This window comes from Pinus tabuliformis, chromosome 9, assembly GCF_031772625.1.
Source record: "Pinus tabuliformis cultivar Carrire ecotype Pingquan chromosome 9, CPIR1, whole genome shotgun sequence".
Lineage (NCBI taxonomy): Eukaryota > Viridiplantae > Streptophyta > Pinopsida > Pinales > Pinaceae > Pinus > Pinus tabuliformis.
This window is the reverse complement of record NC_142307.1, coordinates 1,185,997,488-1,186,014,419: the sequence shown is the minus strand read 5'-3', so window position 1 is coordinate 1,186,014,419 and position 16,932 is coordinate 1,185,997,488. Positions and strand designations below refer to the sequence as shown.

Here is a 16,932-nt window from a genome sequence, read left to right as displayed (position 1 = left end):
ATACCAATCTGCTATGCCGATCAATGCCTCCATTGTTGCCTACGATATGCAAGGCGGATCCTGCTCGAAGATCATCCTATACACCGGGGTGATGAAGTGGTTTGGTAACTGTATGATAACTCCACGTAAGCTGCATTCAGAGAAAAACTTGCAATAAGTGTGCATAGAGGTTTCCGAAGGTGTCCATGCCCAACCCAAGCCTGGGAACTACTGATGGGCACATACTATATCTAATATGTAAGAGGACATGTATATCTTTGCTTTCTGACCCTTGGGTAGATGTCGGTTTTCTGTTACATGTTCCTTCAACTTGAGCGACAACATGTAGGACCAGTTGCAAGGTCTTCCTTCGCTGGCCAGTTGATCCAACATGATCACCCAACTTTGCGAGAAGGTTTCTGTTCTCTCTTGGCTGTATAAGCAGTATGCAAAGATGACCAAGAGCTGATATTCCTTCCACAAGATCTTCATCTTGTAAACCTGGATGGGTGTTGTCCTAAACTGGGCTGGCTCTTTCACCTAGCTCTTCAAGATATCTCTTGAGTTTGCACTGTTTTTGGGTCTGGTGATGGGTGTATCCATCGTGATCATCGGCTGTGGCAAGTGATACATCTCTTGAAATTCCTTTGCCCTGAAGGTAGCAAGTTATGTTCCACTGACACTTCTCAACACCTTTGTCTCTGGATCAGTATGCGAGACAATCTAGTGGATCATGTTCATGCATGGAAACACGGGATACCTGCTTGTAATCCGGTACAAGCCAGACTTGTGAATGTTGACATAGTCCCTACAGTCTTCTAGATTGTCCTCAAATGTGCTTGAAAATGTGTCGTTAACATCCTGCCATTTCATCTTGATATCCTTGTCTACGAACAACTTAGTGTCTTCATAGATAGGCAAGCTCATAGACACTAGCTCAATTGCATCTGCAATTGCATTCTCAATGGTGCCCTTTCACCCTGCTGTCTCGGAGGCCATTGTACTTGTACTATTGAGAGACGGATGAACACCTATGATACCTGTAGATAGAGCAACACTCATGGCAAGCAATCTGTCAGTTGAAAACCAAAACAACTTGAGGACTGACATGCAACATACCCAAGTGACTTACTGGGAAGATTGCATAATTTTCACCGAGAGGCTAGGAGACTGACTATCAGAACTATGCAAAGCACAGTCCGGACTGTCAACGGGCTAACTGACTGTTGAAACTGTGCAATGCACTATCCAACCTAGCCTGCTGAGGACTAAAACTATGAAATGCACAGTTTTAGTCAGTAATGAATGAAACCAGCAAATTGCATTTGCACAATTTCTGGGGCCAGCAAGGCACTGCCTCTTAGAATTGCACGGAGAAAGCCTGAAGGCCAGTGTTAGGCTAGCTTTGTGCAATATCTGGGGGGAATGATGAGCCTTCACTCTCAGAAATGTGCATTGCCAACCAGGCAAGGCAAGGTCTGCACAAGGCAGCCCAGACTCGCCGACGAGCGAGTGAAAACATGAAAAGTCTGAATGCATGGCGAAGCTAAGCGCAAACAAGAGTGAATGATCATGCATGAAAATAGTAGTGAAAGATTCAGAAAATGGGAAAACAAGCATTTGTGTGAAGCGAGTTGCTGCAACGACGATCGTCAGTGCAGAAACAATGTCGTGCATGCAACAGGAGTGAGATGCAATGAAAAACTGAAACAGTGCTTCTACAAGCTAACATGCATTAAAATGATAGCAAGCATTCAACAAAACCAAGTGAACAACACTCACACAAACCGAAATAGAAAAAGAGATAGAAAAACAACAAAAGACATGATAAGCGGACTTACCCAGAAAAAGCTTAGCTAAATGTGCAGAATGATCCTAGATGTGATGTGGGATGTCAGAGATCCAAGATCGATGTGAGGAATGAGCTCTGAAGCATCGAATAAATAAGTTTGATAAGATCGAGGCTTATGATGCACATGCCACAAATCTAAGAAAATGTGACACTTGGCGGGAGTTTTCTAAAACGACTTTTGCATGTAACCTCCAGTTGCTAAAAATGGATCCCTAAAATAAAGGGATGTTTTTTTTATTTTTGCGCTTTTTTATTTTTCGGGAAAAGCAGCCCATGCATGCAAATCAATATTTCTTAGTCATGGAGGGAACTGGTCAACCTGGGAGCACATGCAATAGTCTGTAAGCCTGGGAATGACATTTGAGTTTTTGGGTTGAGCAAGTCTGGTTGTCCCTCATGCATTGCACAATTTTCTGGGCTGAAGCCTTGGCTGTCAGTCAAAATTGTGCAATTTTTTAGATGAAGCCCAATGTTGGGTTGCATTGCGCGGTTTCCAGAGGAAAGGCTGCCTAATTGTTCTGCGCATTTCTAGAGCACAGTAGGCAGCCTAGATGGATTACACAATTTCCAGAGGGAAGCCTAGTTCCACTTAAGAATTGTGCAATTTTCTAGGTGAACATGACAACTAGAAACTGACCAAGTTTCAGAATGTCAGCCTGCTGGTGGGAGGCAAACAAGTTGACAAGCACAGGATGGTAAGCCACTGAAACTCAACTGAAGCATTTGTACTTGGACAGTGCAAGACATGTTACTAAGGATGGTTGGTAGGAAGGCTCCAAAACGAAGCTAAGGCAAAATTTTAGAGGGTGGTTGTAGCCACTACAATAGGTAGATCAACCTGAAGGGATCACATCTCGCCAGTCAAACTAGCTAGGCCTAACCCCAAGGGCATTGAGGAGAATTGACCACATGACCTCCCAATTGGTGATGTACTTAGCAACAAGAACTTGACCAATAGAGCTAACCCTTGACACTGAGTATATATTTAATTATATAATATGTGTTGAAAATAGCAACAAGAAATGCTAAATATAGAAGTGCTAAAAATAGCATTGCTATAAATAGCATTTCGGGATACATTCCAATTTTAATTAGTCCCTAAATTAAAATTGTGAATTAAAATTCGAATTTGAGCTCAACAGCTGTTTGTAAAATAATTAATTAATTCATCTTGAGTTAATTAGTTAGAGAAAATCAAACATGAAGTCTATGTGAAGACATGCAACAATTATCCCTTTGATTGAGGAAGTTATCCCTTAATTAAGGAGATCAGGATGAGTTGTACTTTGAGTTGTAATTAGTTATCTCAGCTAATTGAGTTAAGTCCAGTTAGATTAATTCCAGCAATTTGTGGAACTGATTGTGAGTTCAGGTAGTCAATGCATGCATGCATGCAACTAGTGTACTTCAGATAACTGAATATTCTCTCATAAATAACTCATGCATGTCAGTTCAGACAGAGACCCAGTTGAGATCAGAGGATGGGACAGTGTACTATCAGTTGTAGGAATATTCCCATGAGGATATCTCTTGCATGCAGAAGGAATTCTTTACTTGAGGATTGCGCAGTTATTTATGAGTTTGGTGAGAAGTGTGTGAGGTAATTAAACACAGGTGGCAGCTTGAGGACGCAGGATAAACTGCACAAGGAAATAGGAGGCTTGGAAGACTGAAGGAAGGCATATGTGCTGTCTATTCTGTCTATCAACAACATTGACGGATTGTACTGAGAGCTGGATAACTTGTGTGCTAAAGCTTTGTGTAATCCAAAGATATTTCCACTTGTATGATAATACATAGATCGAGGTTTTTAGTTGACGCTTTCCCCAAAGTATTCTTCTGTGTTCATGTGTGATTGTTTCTTCTTCATCTGTTATATGTGTTCTATTTGATCTTGCTCAAAATCGATTAAGTTTCTGCAAGTTTGTTTGTAGAAGTAGATCAAGTATTTTGCTTTAGTATATTGCATTATCAGGTGATCTACAGTGAGAATTTCTACATGGTATCGGAGCAAAGGTGGTCAAAGTGGAGAATAATATACAAAGAAGGGAGAAGTTCGAAGGTTGAAGTTCTTGATTATAGAAATCGAATTCTTATCACATCTCAAATTTCACTAATGACATTCAACGGTTTGAGACTCGAGTATGCCCTGGACGGCAGCTCGAATTATATAGCCTGGAAGGATTGCATGGAAGTGGTATTAGAGGACAACAGTTTGAAGGACTTCATTGATCAAGAAGTCCCCAAGCCAGCAACAGCTAATGCCCAAGAATTGGCGGAATGGAAGAAATGTGTGGCTAGAGCGAGGAGGATTCTTCTGGAGGGAGTTCGAGACCACATTGTCTTGAGTCTCCATGGGAAGGAGACATTGTTTTCAATGTGGAAAACATTGAAGGATCTATATCAAAACAACAATGATCAGAGGAATCTGGCGCTGAAAGACAAGCTTTGGAAAATCAAGTGTGAAAAGGGCGACACGATCTCTACATATCTGAACAAGCTCACCACCTACAGGGATGAGCTTGGAAGTGTAGGAATCACGACAGCCGATGATGAAATGGTGAGTCTTGCTCTCCTCGGCCTTCCTAAGAGCTGGCATAGCTACCAAGACTCAATAAATGGAAGAGAGAAACTTCCAGATTGGGAACGACTGTGCTCGGATTTGATGCAAGAGGAGATCAGGAGAAGCACCAGAGAAGGGAAAAGGGAAGGTTTCCCATTCCAAATCGAGTTCTTCCCATGGTGGGAAGAAGATTGAAAAATCTAAAGTGCGATGCTTTAATTGTCATGAGGTGGGCCATTATGCAACAAATTGTCCACAAAAGAAATCCAAGAAGGGATCCTCAAAAGGATCAGATGGTGAGGCACTGGCCTCACAATTCGAATTGGATTTCACCCTCATCGCATGCATGGTTTCATCGATGGTGGGTTGTGTTTGGTACCTGGAAAGTGGAGCTTCATTCCACATGACTAGTGACAAGAGTTTATTCAGTACCTTGGAGGAGAAGGACCTCAAGATGCACATAGAGATGGGCGATGATGGAAAGTACTGTGTTTCAGGTGAAGGTACGATTGTGTTTTAGAGGGAGCATGGAGCTCCTCTCACCCTGACTGATGTAAAGTATGTGCCTGGACTGAAGAAGAACCTGGTATCCATCGCAATGTTGGAAGACGAAGGCTATGATGTAGTCTTTAGTAAAGGAAAGGAATTTTGGAGACACATCGGCATGGGACAGACCAAGAGGATTGGGATTCGAGTGAAGAATCTCTACAAGCTGGAGGTAGATGACTATGCTGCATTGAGTTCCAAAGCGGAGTTGGTGCAAAGCCAAGATATTGGCGAGCTATGGCATAGCGGATTGGGCCACTTGCACCATGGAGCCTTGAAGATCATGCAACATATTTCTACCAGACTTCCCAAGGGTAAACTTGAGCAAGTGGATACATGCAAAGGTTGTACCTTGGGTAAGTATGCAAAATCTTGCTTTTAGGATTGAGACAGTCGAGCTGTAGCAATCTTGGAGCGAGTTCATATAGATGTGTGTGGACCATTCTCAATAGCCTCCACCGTTAAACAAAGGTACTATGTTATTTTCATTGATGATTTTTCTCGTAGATGCTAGATCTATTTCATGTAGAAGAAGGATCAAACCTTCTCAAGGTTTTATGAGTTCAAAGCCTTGGTTGAGAAATAATTTGGAAAGAAAATAAGGGCCTTGCAAAGAGACAATGGTGGAGAGTATGTCTCAACAGTTTAAGGACTTCTGTGCAGCAGAAGGAATTAAACGGGAGTTGACGACACCCCATAACCCACAATAGAATAGGGTGGCCGAAAGGAAGAATAGAATGATTGTGGGAACAGCTTGGGCGATGCTGCATGACGAAGGCCTACCACTTCATTTTTGGGCTGAGGCATGCAATACAACGGTATACTTGCAAAATAGAAGCCTACATCGTATACTGGGGATGAAGACACCAGAGGAGGCTTTCTCCGAGAAGAGACCAAATGTGAGTCACTTCAGGATCTTTGGCTCATCGATATTTTTCCATGTGACCAAAGATGCCCGGAAGAAGCTAGAGCCAACAACTAAGTTGGGGATACTTGTGGGGTACATTGATACACCCCACAACTATCGGGTGTTCTTGCCTACTAGTCAGAGGACAGTGGTACACAGAGATCTGAAGTTTGACGAGCAGAAGGCCATGTGAGTTTCCCTTGAGAGGGAGCTCAAGTTGCATGCAGAGGAGGAACTTTTGGTTCCTAAGGAGGAGAAGCCTCAGACTGATGCGGAGCAACCGCATGCAGAGGATCCAGGAGTGGAGACATCCACTCATGTAGAGTCTTCTAGAGATGGGTGGAAACGCTCAAGGGAAGCTGACAGATTGTTGATGGATGCGAGAGAGAATGTGGGACAACCATCTTCTCAGCGCAAATAGAGGAGGTCACCTGAGCAGTACACTGGTTACATGGCCTTGATTAGGGAATGTATAGAGACTGAACCATCTTCCTTCGAGGAAGCAGTGCAACAGCCAGTCTGGGTTGATGCTATGGTGGAGGAGTATGACTCCATAGTTCGGAACAGTGTTTGGGATGTTGTTCCAAGACCAGAGAACAAGTCAGTGGTGAGTTCCCGATGGCTTTACAAGGTAAAGCAAGCAGCTGATGGTAGTGTGGAGAAACATAAGGCAAGGTTTGTTGCCCGTGGTTTCTCACAGGTCGAGGGGATCGACTATGATGAGACTTTTTCTCCTGTAGCAAGGTACTCATCTATCAGATCGATGTTGGCACTATTAGCATAGATGGGTTGGAAGATCCATCAGATGGATGTGAAGACTGCGTTCCTCAATGGAAAGATTGAGGAAGAGGTGTACATAGAGCAGCCAGAAGGATTTGAGACCTTCGATCATGAGTTGCATGTGTGCCGACTCAAGAGAGCTTTGTACGGGCTGAAGCAAGAACCTCGTGCTTGGTACACCAATATCGACAGCTATTTCACTGGGTTGGGCTTCACAAAGAGTGAAGCAAATGCGAACCTATACCACATCATGGTAGAAGGTAAGCCATTAATCATTGTTCTTTACGTTGACGATCTGATATTAACAGGTGATGATCAGTTGATCAAATCTTTCAAGGAGGACCTTGCAAGAGAGTTCTAGATGAAAGGCATGGGTCTCATGCACTACTTTCTAGGCATGGAAGTGTGGCAGAAGGATGGGGAAGTGTTTGTGTCTCAAGGAAAGTATGCCAATGAGATACTCAGGAGATTCCACATGGAGAAGTGCAAGCCCATGCAGACTCCTCTAGAAGGTAACTGGAGGAAGGAGGATGCTACTTCAGGTGAGGTAGTAGCTGCTACTGTTTATTGGTAGCTTGTGGGTTCATTGATGTATTTAGTGAACACACAACCAAATTTGTGCTTTGCAGTGAACCAGCTGAGTCAAGCTATGGTTAAGCCTACCAAGCTGTTTTGGAAGGCAACAAAGCATGTGCTGAGATACCTCAGAGGCACATCTCAGTATGGATTATGGTACAGACAGATAGAGGGAGTGAAGCTTCAGGGCTTCATAGATGCAGATTGGGCAGGGATTCCATCAGATTGGAAGAGCACTTCAGGAGGAATTTTCAACCTTGGTTCAGCTGTAGTTTCTTGGTACAACAGGAAATAGAGGTCAATTGCACTTAGCTCAGTAGAGGCTGAATACATGGCTACCAACTAGGCAGCATGTGAGGCCATTTGGATGCAGAAAATTCTAGTTGGATTGTTTGATCAAAGGATGGATCCAACTGTGATCTATTGTGATAATCAGAGTTGTATCAAACTCTCTGAGAATCCAGTATTTCATGACAGGTCCAAGCACATCGATATCCGGTATCATCATCTTCGAGACTATGTGGTGAAGAGGATCATGTTGTTGCAGTATGTTTCGACCGAGGAGCAGGATGCAGATATTTTGACTAAGGCATTGTCAAAATGCAAATTTGAGTTCAACAGAGACAGGATCGCGGTGACAGATAATCCCTTTCTTTTTGAGAGGGAGTGTTGAAAATAGCAGCAAGAAATGCTAAATATAGAAGTGCTAAAAATAAAATTGTTGTAAATAACATTTCGGGATACATTCCAATTTTAATTAGCCCCTAAATTAAAATTGTGAATTAAAATTTGAATTTGAGCTCAACAACTATTTGTAAAATAATTAATTAATTCATCTTGAGTTAATTAATTAGAGAAAATCAAACATGAAGTCTATGTGAAGACATGCAACAGTTATCCCTTTGATTGAGGAAGTTATCCATAAATTAAGGAGATCAGGATGAGTTGTACTTTGAGTTGTAATTAGTTAGCTCAGCTAATTGAGTTAAGTCCAGTTAGATTAGTTCCAACAATTTGTGGAACTGATTGTGAGTTCAGTTAGTCAATGCATGCATGCATGCAACTAGTGTACTTCAGATAATTGAATATTCTCTCATAAATAACTCATGCATGTCAGTTCAGACAGAGACCCAGTTGAGATCAGAGGATGGGACAATGTACTATCAGTTGTAGGAATATTCCCATGAGGATATCTCTTGCATGCAGAAGGAATTCTTTCCTTGAGGATTGCGCAGTTATTTATGAGTTTGGTGAGCAGTGTGTGAGGTAATTACACAGAGGTGGCAACTTGAGGACCTAGGAGAAACTGCACAAGGAAATAGGAGGCTTGGAGGACTGAAGGAAGGCATATGTGTTGTCTATTCTGTCTATGGGCAATATTCAGGGATTGTACTGAGAGCTGGATAGCTTGTGAGCTAAAGTTTTGTGTAATCCGGAGATATTCCCACTTGTATGATAATACAGGGATCGGGGTTTTTAGCTGAGGCTTTCCCCAGAGTATTCTTTTGTGTTCATGTGTGATTGTTTCTTCTTCATCTGTTATATGTGTTCTATTTGATCTTGCTCAAAATCGATTAAACTTCCACAAGTTTGTTTATAGAAGTAGATCAAGTATTTTGCTTTAGTATATTGCATTATCAGGTGATCTATAGTGAGAATTTCTACAATATGCACAATTTAAATGCTCGAGAGTGCATTTAAATAGGGTATAAATTTTACACAACACATTTTGGGCGGTGATAGAACATAGATAAAAATCCTTTTCTTTAGAATAAAAGGGAAATTCATTGGAATTTTATGCCTTTAAAAAGCTACATTAGAGATGAATACATGGAAAAAACACAAGTTAAGAATATCATGAGAAAAATCATGGGTTGTCAAAACCCAGAGTCTGAAAACCACTAATGTTTACATGACATGAAAACATCTCTTCCATACTTGGATGGAGAGACGCAATAATCAATTAATATTGAAAAAAGTCCCATTTCTTTCCATACATAAATATATTTAAGTTACCTACCATATAAATCAATATATTTTATTTTAAATTAATTTATAGATATTCATTTAAATATCTAATTTATTAATATAATTATTTCAAATACATAATGCAACTTTTGTGTGATAGAAAAACCAAAAATCACTTTAAGTAATAATAATTCATATATATTTTAAGAAACATACACAATTAAATTTGGGATTAGGTATCACTAATAATGAGATAGTCAATTATATTTTACACTATAAACCAAGTGGTAAGTCATTTTATTGTGTCCTTCATTTCATAAAAAATCCATGCCCAACATCATGTTGTAACATTAAATTATTAATTTGTCCAAGTTCTAACAAGGTTTATACAAACCATCTAGTGACATGTTAGGTTAGCTTTGGTTGGGTCAAATTTGTCTTTAAATGTTTCACAACTAATTTGTAATTTTAAATTGTCTTAATTAATTCTAACCATATTAAATCGTCTCAACGAATCTTAACTTGTCTCAAGTACCTCTACTCATCTTAGTCGTCTGAATTTAGCTATCTTAGTTTGTTTAGATTGTCTTGGCTCATCTCAACAATCTCAAGTCATCGTAGTTTACCTTAATATTATTAAGTTTTAGCGTGTCTCAATGACCTCAATAATCATGTTAGTTCATCATAGATAATCTTGGCTTATCTCTTTTATCTCAATTATATTGGCTCTTCTAGATAATCTTGGCTTATCTCAATTATATTTATTCTTCTGAAGCATTTTAACTTATCTTGAGATGTCTTAACTCATATCAACCATCTCAAAAGTGTCTTAAGACGTGCGAAAACAAGTGAAAGCAACACATGCCAGCACAAAGAAAACAAAAGTGATGCATGTAAGAATGAAAGCAAGAAAAGCGACACTTGTGAGAGTAAGAATAAGTGAAAACACTACTTGCAAAAGCTAAAGAAAGTCAAAGCAACATATGTGAAAGAAAAGTAAGACGAAAGCGACTCTTGCGAAAGTGAAAGAAAGCAAAAATGATAGTCATGAAAGTGAAAGTGACACTTACAAAAACAAAAACACGTAAAAGTGACCGTTGAGAAAACTCACTCAAATGATAGTACAGTTGCAACTAAGAGTGAGAGAATGCTCTGTATGCTTCAAAGTGCAGAAAGCTAAAAAGAGAAAGAAAACTATGAAAAGAGCTCTAAGTTAGACTCTTCATACTAAGAAAGAAAATAGGAGTGGGGTGGCTGCCACTAAGAGGTGTGAGAGGACTGACTTGGAGAATTACATTCTCACTGTCAACTGGAAATGTGCACTGACTATCAACAAAGACTGCACATGCACTGTCTTTATGAATCATTCAATCACTACCACCAAGGGTTGTGTATTCACTATCATCAAGAATTACACACTTACTACCACTAAGTATTGCATGATCATTGCATCTAAACACTGCAAACACTTCACTCATTTTGTCACCTATCTCATAATTATCTCAATTCATATAAACCCTTTTAACTTATCTCAAATTATTTCATAGCTATTTTAATTAATATCAAAATCTTAACTCATCTCAATTATTCCATTTCCATCTATTCTTTCCATTTTAACCATTTTACAGTATTTTTTTGATCTTCTTATCATCTCAAAATTCCTCTTAATTATTTTGTTTTTCTCTATGAATCAATCAAAATTATTTGAAAATCAAATCAAACCCTCTTTTATATATATATATATTTTATCCCAAACAGCAAAACCAAAATCCACACCAAAGAACAAGGGCCTAGAATATGTCACGATGACCTCACAAGTTCAGCGCAGACCTAGTACATCGTCCGTTAAAGTCATCCCAAGGCCCCACATCTACTGACTAGAATCCCCCTTCAAAATCTAAAACCGTATAAAAGGCAAATAACGTACAAAAAATAAATCCCAAAACCAAAAGCCACACCAAAGAACAAGCGACTACAATCCTTAAATCATACGCCGTTGTGACCTCACGAGTTCAGCTCGAACCACTAACTTCGCCCGTTAAAGTGATCCCAAGGTTCCACTAGGCCTTCGTCAACATTGCTAAATTTGACATGTATGTGTCATCAATGCGTTTAAGGAAGGCGCAGAGTCAAGTGGAAACATAAATTTGACATGTATGTGTCATTAATGCGTTCGTTTAAGGAAGGCGCAGAGTCAAGTGGAAACATAAGCCTTGAGAATCTAAGCATTGTTTTTTTGGGCAGTTTCTATTTCGTAGACTATAGAAAAGTAAATGTCGGTTGATATGCTAGGTTCTAGGCTGCTATCTGGATTCGCGTGCTGTGAGAGAGAGGCCGAAGGTAAATGTATAGCATGTCAGCAAGCATTTACTTTTCTATAGTCTACAAAATAGGAGTTTCCTTGTTTTTTGGCCCTCCATTGTTATTAATATTTTGGTTTTAAATGAATTATTTTGTTTTGTTTCATATATGCAGTCAAAAATCAGTTTAAACAACACAAATTAAGATTTGACCATATATTTTGGCCAAATTTTCGAAAATTTCAAAAAATTATATTTAAAAACTAGGTATGAAAAATTCTCATAAATGGACAACTTAATTTCTGATCCAGGAAAATTTGGTACATCCAGCCGTATGAACCATGCATATGTAGAAAAACTGTGACCTAAACTAGCTCAGAGGCCAAAACGGACCTTCATACCAAAATCCTCCTTTCACTATTACCAGAACAATGCACACAAAACTGGATGTTCTGTCATGGACATTTATATCAAAATGCAGAGCAGCAATGGACCCTTCAAAGATGTCCATGGGAATCCAATTTACTGCCCTCACGGACGGACATTGTGGATCAATACTCACAGAACTATGTCTGCTGTTACACCTGAGAGTCTGACGAAGTCAAAAGAGATCCATTTGTACCCTGCGGAAGCTTCTCTGATTTAGAAAGTTTAACACGGTCGGCAGCATCTTGAACCTGCACCATGATTAACTCAATTCATTATCTCTTTACATTGATTTTCATGTTTGGAATTGTTTTATATCCAGAAATGTTTTGTAAAATCTGGGCATACAAACCTCTTTGTTCCAGTTGGTCCGTAATGTAAGTATTATAAGAGCTATTGTTTGAAGTCCAACTCCCATGATCATGCCCCACCATATTCCCTGCAAATGAAATAAACCATATTACTATCACCATATCAGCAATATGAGTGAGCCTAATCATTAAGGGTATGTTTTTTTTCGGGTGGGTTGACCAACTCGAATTGCAAAAGTGAATTTCATGGTTTACATAATATTTCTAATGGTGAATTTTATGGTTTATATAATATTGTATAATAGAATTATTTCTGTAAAATTTTAAAATATATATATTTTTTAAAAAGTTACAAAAGTTCTTAAAACATTAAAAAATTGAATATAAAAATAGCAGAATATACATATTTTTATAAACTTTAAGAATAAAAAAAATAAAATTCTTTATTCACAGACAAAAACCAATTTGATATTTCATTTAGCATTAAAACTAAATTATTATTACTATAATATAATATAATAACTAACAATGGCAGGGATATTTACCGATGCCCCCATGTCCTCCTTAAAACCCAAGACGCATCCAATAGGCAAACCTATAACGTAATATGTTGCCAAATTCACATACGCCACTACAGCTTGCCATCCACATCCAATTGCCACCCCTGTCATGGCATTTATAATGAAGTTAGCTAGTGATTTTAGCCTTAAACCCTGTGAAAAAATGTACAAGTTTATTTATATATATAATATGAAGCAATTGTAGCTGCCAAATGGTTTACCTGAAAGAACAGGTTGAACGCCATTTAAGAATACAGATATTGCAAGTAATGGTGTCAGCGCAGACACTGCTTCTATCACATCAGTGCTGGTTGTAAAGGCTATGCTGAGTTCCCTTCTGAGAGCCATAACTCCGATGGAAAGGACGACACTTATCAATATGCAGGTGGACACCACAACGACCACAGAAAACCTTGCAGCTTTGGGACGCATTGCTCCAAGCTCGTTACCAACTCTTATACTGCAAGGTAAATAGAGTGAATAAATTAGGGAATACATCGTCATAAAGGCATGTAATCAATCCATCAATGTATATTTGTCAATCAATTGAGGGGAAAAAAGTAAAGCTAACTGCCATCAAACCTTGCAGCTGCACTGAGTCCCAACATCAGTTGCATGTCCCAGTTCAAGTAGTTCATGCTGCACAGGTAGAAGGTGATTGAGATTAAGGTTTCTCTCACTATAAAATGATATGAAGTGTTTGACAACCAAACTAACAACCACTTAAGTTATAAAAATTATGGAATATAATTTTTTTTATTTATACATCTCTATTGTAAATAGATTTGACAGCCAAACATAACTTCAGGTATCTATATCTGCAATGGACATAAGCTCAGCTTGAGATCAGTGAATGTACAAACATTAAAAATGTCTATATATGCCATAAAGTTCATAAAGTGGTGGTTATTAGTTTGGCTGTCAAATATATCTGCAGTGAACATAAACTCAAATAACTAACAACATATAAGTTTAAGACATATACATCTAACAGCTAATTTAACATAGTTCCCACTGCACAGTGCTAATTTATACATCTATAGTGTCCAGTGCACAGAACAGAGGAAGATGGGAAGTTTATGGTGCTATACATCAGACAGCCCACTCTGGGTGAACAGTGCACAGAACATAGGAAGAGGGGAAGTTTAAGGCATATAAATTCAACAATCAGTTTAAAGTTTAAGACATAGAGGAGGCTAAGTTTAGAATATATACATCCAGTAGCCAGCCAATACAACAATAATATGTTAGTAGGAAAGGGCATCACTTTTCTGCAAACACATTGTAACCAAGGAATTTTTATTTTTATTTTTTCTAATTTCACTTTTATGCCCACACATTGTAACTAAGGAATTTTTATTTTTATTTTTTATAATTTCACTTTTATGCAAACACATTGAAAAGAATTTTTATTTTTATTTTTTATAATTTATTTATTTATTTTTATGCCTTGAATCCATAATTTATTAGAGTAATTTGTAAGAGACCTAAAATCAAATTTAGTAGTTCTCAGTATAACACTAAAAATATATCTAACGAAAACCAAAACTAACCCACTCCTTAAACCTTATAGCAAGGCCAAAAATATCCCCACTTCTCTCTTGCAAAGCCACTGCTTTACCATGTAAATAAAGAGAGAAAGTTTAAGAAATAAATTCAACAATTAGTTTGGAGTTTAAGGCAGCAGCTAGCCAATCTAACAATAATAATTTATTATGAAAGGGCATCACATTTATGCAACCACATTACAGGTAAAGACTTTATATTGAGCACACATACTTCCTCAACCAGCAGGAAGGACGAAAGTGTATTTATCCATTTTCACACATTTATCATTAGTGATAAATCCATTTCCACACATTTATCCGCTACTATCTGCATTCTGCATTTTTTTGTACTTATGAGATTCTGATTACTTTTGAACAGGTAGTGAACAGATAAATGAAAAGTCAAAATATTGAATTATTAATTTTCAGTGAAAAGCTAAAGTTCATGTCGAATAAAATTACATACCAAACAGAAATAGAATCCAATTCAACTTCTGCATCAGGAAGCAATCCCGATATCAGCACTAGCCCTTGAAAGTACCATATTTCTAAACTGTAACAACAACAAAACACCATTAATTAATGAATATTGTCACCAAAAAGAAGCAGCAATAATGTTGATGAAAATGTTTTTGCCAGCAATGCAGACAAGCTTATCAATTCATAATCTACTAATACAAAATTTGTAATTGGGATTTTCAAAAAATCCTAACATAGAATGCATACGTTAGCATAAAAGCTGAAGCCACAGTTAACTTGAAGAAAGACCAGAGTCCCGTGAAGGCCTTCAAAGTAAAGCCAGTCCAAGTGTGTCTGCAGGAAGGGCTGTAGAAAATATACAACGCAGTGGCAATGACGAGAATCCACCAAGAAAAGCTCAGTGTCAGAGCTGCCCCCATAAGGCCAAATCCCAGCTTGTCTACTGCCAGCCATGTCAAGAGAATGTGGAGCAGAAATGTCCCTACAGACAAATATGCAAGAGGGGCAACTATGTTCTGAGCCTGCAAAAATCTCTGCATTGGGCAGTTAATGGCGAAAGCAAAGAGCTGAGGAATGAGCCCTTTGGCATAAATCGCCCCCTGGGCAGAAATGGAATCACTCTGCCCCATCGCACGCAATACAGGATCTGCAAACCAGTAGAGAAAAGCCAGGAGCAGAGCAGTTACACCCATTATCAACATAGACCTCTGGCAAATGACACCAAGCATACTGTACTGTTTAGCACCATAAGCTTGTCCACACACAGTCTGCACTGCACTAGCCATTCCCAGCTGCAGAAGAAGCCATTAAAAAACTGTCAAATACAACACAGAAGTACTACCTGAATACAAAAAAAGCGAGTCCATAAACATCTCAATACTGACCATAATTCCATAGGCCAATCCTTGGATTCCCACATTGGCAATAGATGCTCCAGCCAGCTCCAGCTCCCCCAAATGACCAGCAAACATCTGAGATATAACACTGAGCATATAATTGAAAACCATGACAATTATAGATGGCCCTGAGAGAATCCATAGCTTCTTGGACTCAATCAAAGCTGCTTTCCCAATTCTTGACCATGGAACTTGTGGCTGTGACAGCAAATATTCTATCAGGACCGATTGTTCTTCAGACCATTTAATCTGCCTTTGTTTTGCAGCATCATCATCTGAGATATTTGGTGGAATTAATGGCTCTGCAAGCCCTGTACTATTTTCCATGGAAATTCCCTTGGAATTCTTGTGAAATCAAGCGGGAAGAACCACTGGTTGATGGCCTTAAGGTAATGCTCTGCATATAAAATGATGTATTTATTTATGTATTCTTGATATTCGAAGTGAATTTCTTCACGTTGCTAACCAACATAGATATTGGGCTCTACTTCACCAACCCTTCCTTTCTGTTTTATTACCAGAGATTCCATAAGCAGTGGATTTTTCCGTTGCAATGGCTAGTAGCCACCCACCATTCTTTTTCAGCTGAATCCCGTATCGGTCCATTAACTCAACCCTAATTGAACCGCAAGTGAGCACGTTCGGGTAGATGTTCACCAGCACATTTTGTGCCCATCTTTCCTTCTAACTCAACTAATCTTCAAACTCCCTTCCATGCAGAAATATTTGCCATCTAATTTTGCCTGTTCCTAACTACCATTCTATCGCGTCTGCAACAGACAAAACACAGGTTCTGGAATCACTAACTCGTTCGAAAGAGATTGGGTTGAAAATTGGTTGGAAAATAGCCATGGATCTCGAGAGTTTGGTAGCTCCCACTGCAGAAGCACGCACGAATTTAAATATATATTTTATTAGGCTGACTCGCTAGTAGCTGTTTATTGATGGAGAAAGACCGATCCCATGCTTGACTTACAGTGAAAACATTGAACGAAGAATTTAAATATAAATAAACGATATATCTTAATCACAATCAATTCGATTGCGGGGTTTGTTAGGAACGCGGAACCTGCAAACATGTTGCTGAGATTTCCTTGCGAACACTCAGCTTTAAATATTTTTAAATAACATAGAATTCCACATGGCATTTCAAGTTAGGAATCTAAATTTTTTAAATTAGTTAGAATTTCCACATTGGCATTTCACGTTGGAATCACTGTATTAATTTATATATTAAGATA

General features: G+C 38.7%; 1 protein-coding gene across 1 annotated transcript; it reads right to left on the bottom strand.

Annotated features, from left to right (window-relative positions):
* Window positions 1-11,741: 11,741 nt before the first annotated feature.
* On the bottom strand, window positions 11,742-16,238 carry LOC149152795 (protein DETOXIFICATION 41-like). The gene is made up of 8 exons (XM_089439705.1): window positions 15,680-16,238; window positions 15,042-15,586; window positions 14,782-14,868; window positions 13,351-13,407; window positions 12,990-13,228; window positions 12,754-12,872; window positions 12,250-12,336; window positions 11,742-12,148 (listed from the first exon to the last, which is right to left on the bottom strand). The coding sequence occupies exons 1-8, from the start codon at window positions 16,016-16,018 to the stop codon at window positions 12,050-12,052; spliced, it is 1,572 nt and encodes a 523-aa protein (XP_089295831.1). The 5' UTR covers window positions 16,019-16,238; the 3' UTR covers window positions 11,742-12,049.
* Window positions 16,239-16,932: the final 694 nt, after the last annotated feature.

Excerpts from the sequence above, each read along its gene's own strand:
- LOC149152795 (XM_089439705.1), bottom strand. The coding sequence starts at position 16,018 with ATGGAAAATAGTACAGGGCTTGCAGAGCCATTAATTCCACCAAATATC. Across the intron at positions 15,587-15,679 it reads GATTGGCCTATGGAATTATG|CTGGGAATGGCTAGTGCAGT; the intron begins GTCAGTATTGAG and ends CTTCTTCTGCAG. Across the intron at positions 13,408-14,781 it reads TTGGATTCTATTTCTGTTTG|CATGAACTACTTGAACTGGG; the intron begins GTATGTAATTTT and ends CTACCTGTGCAG.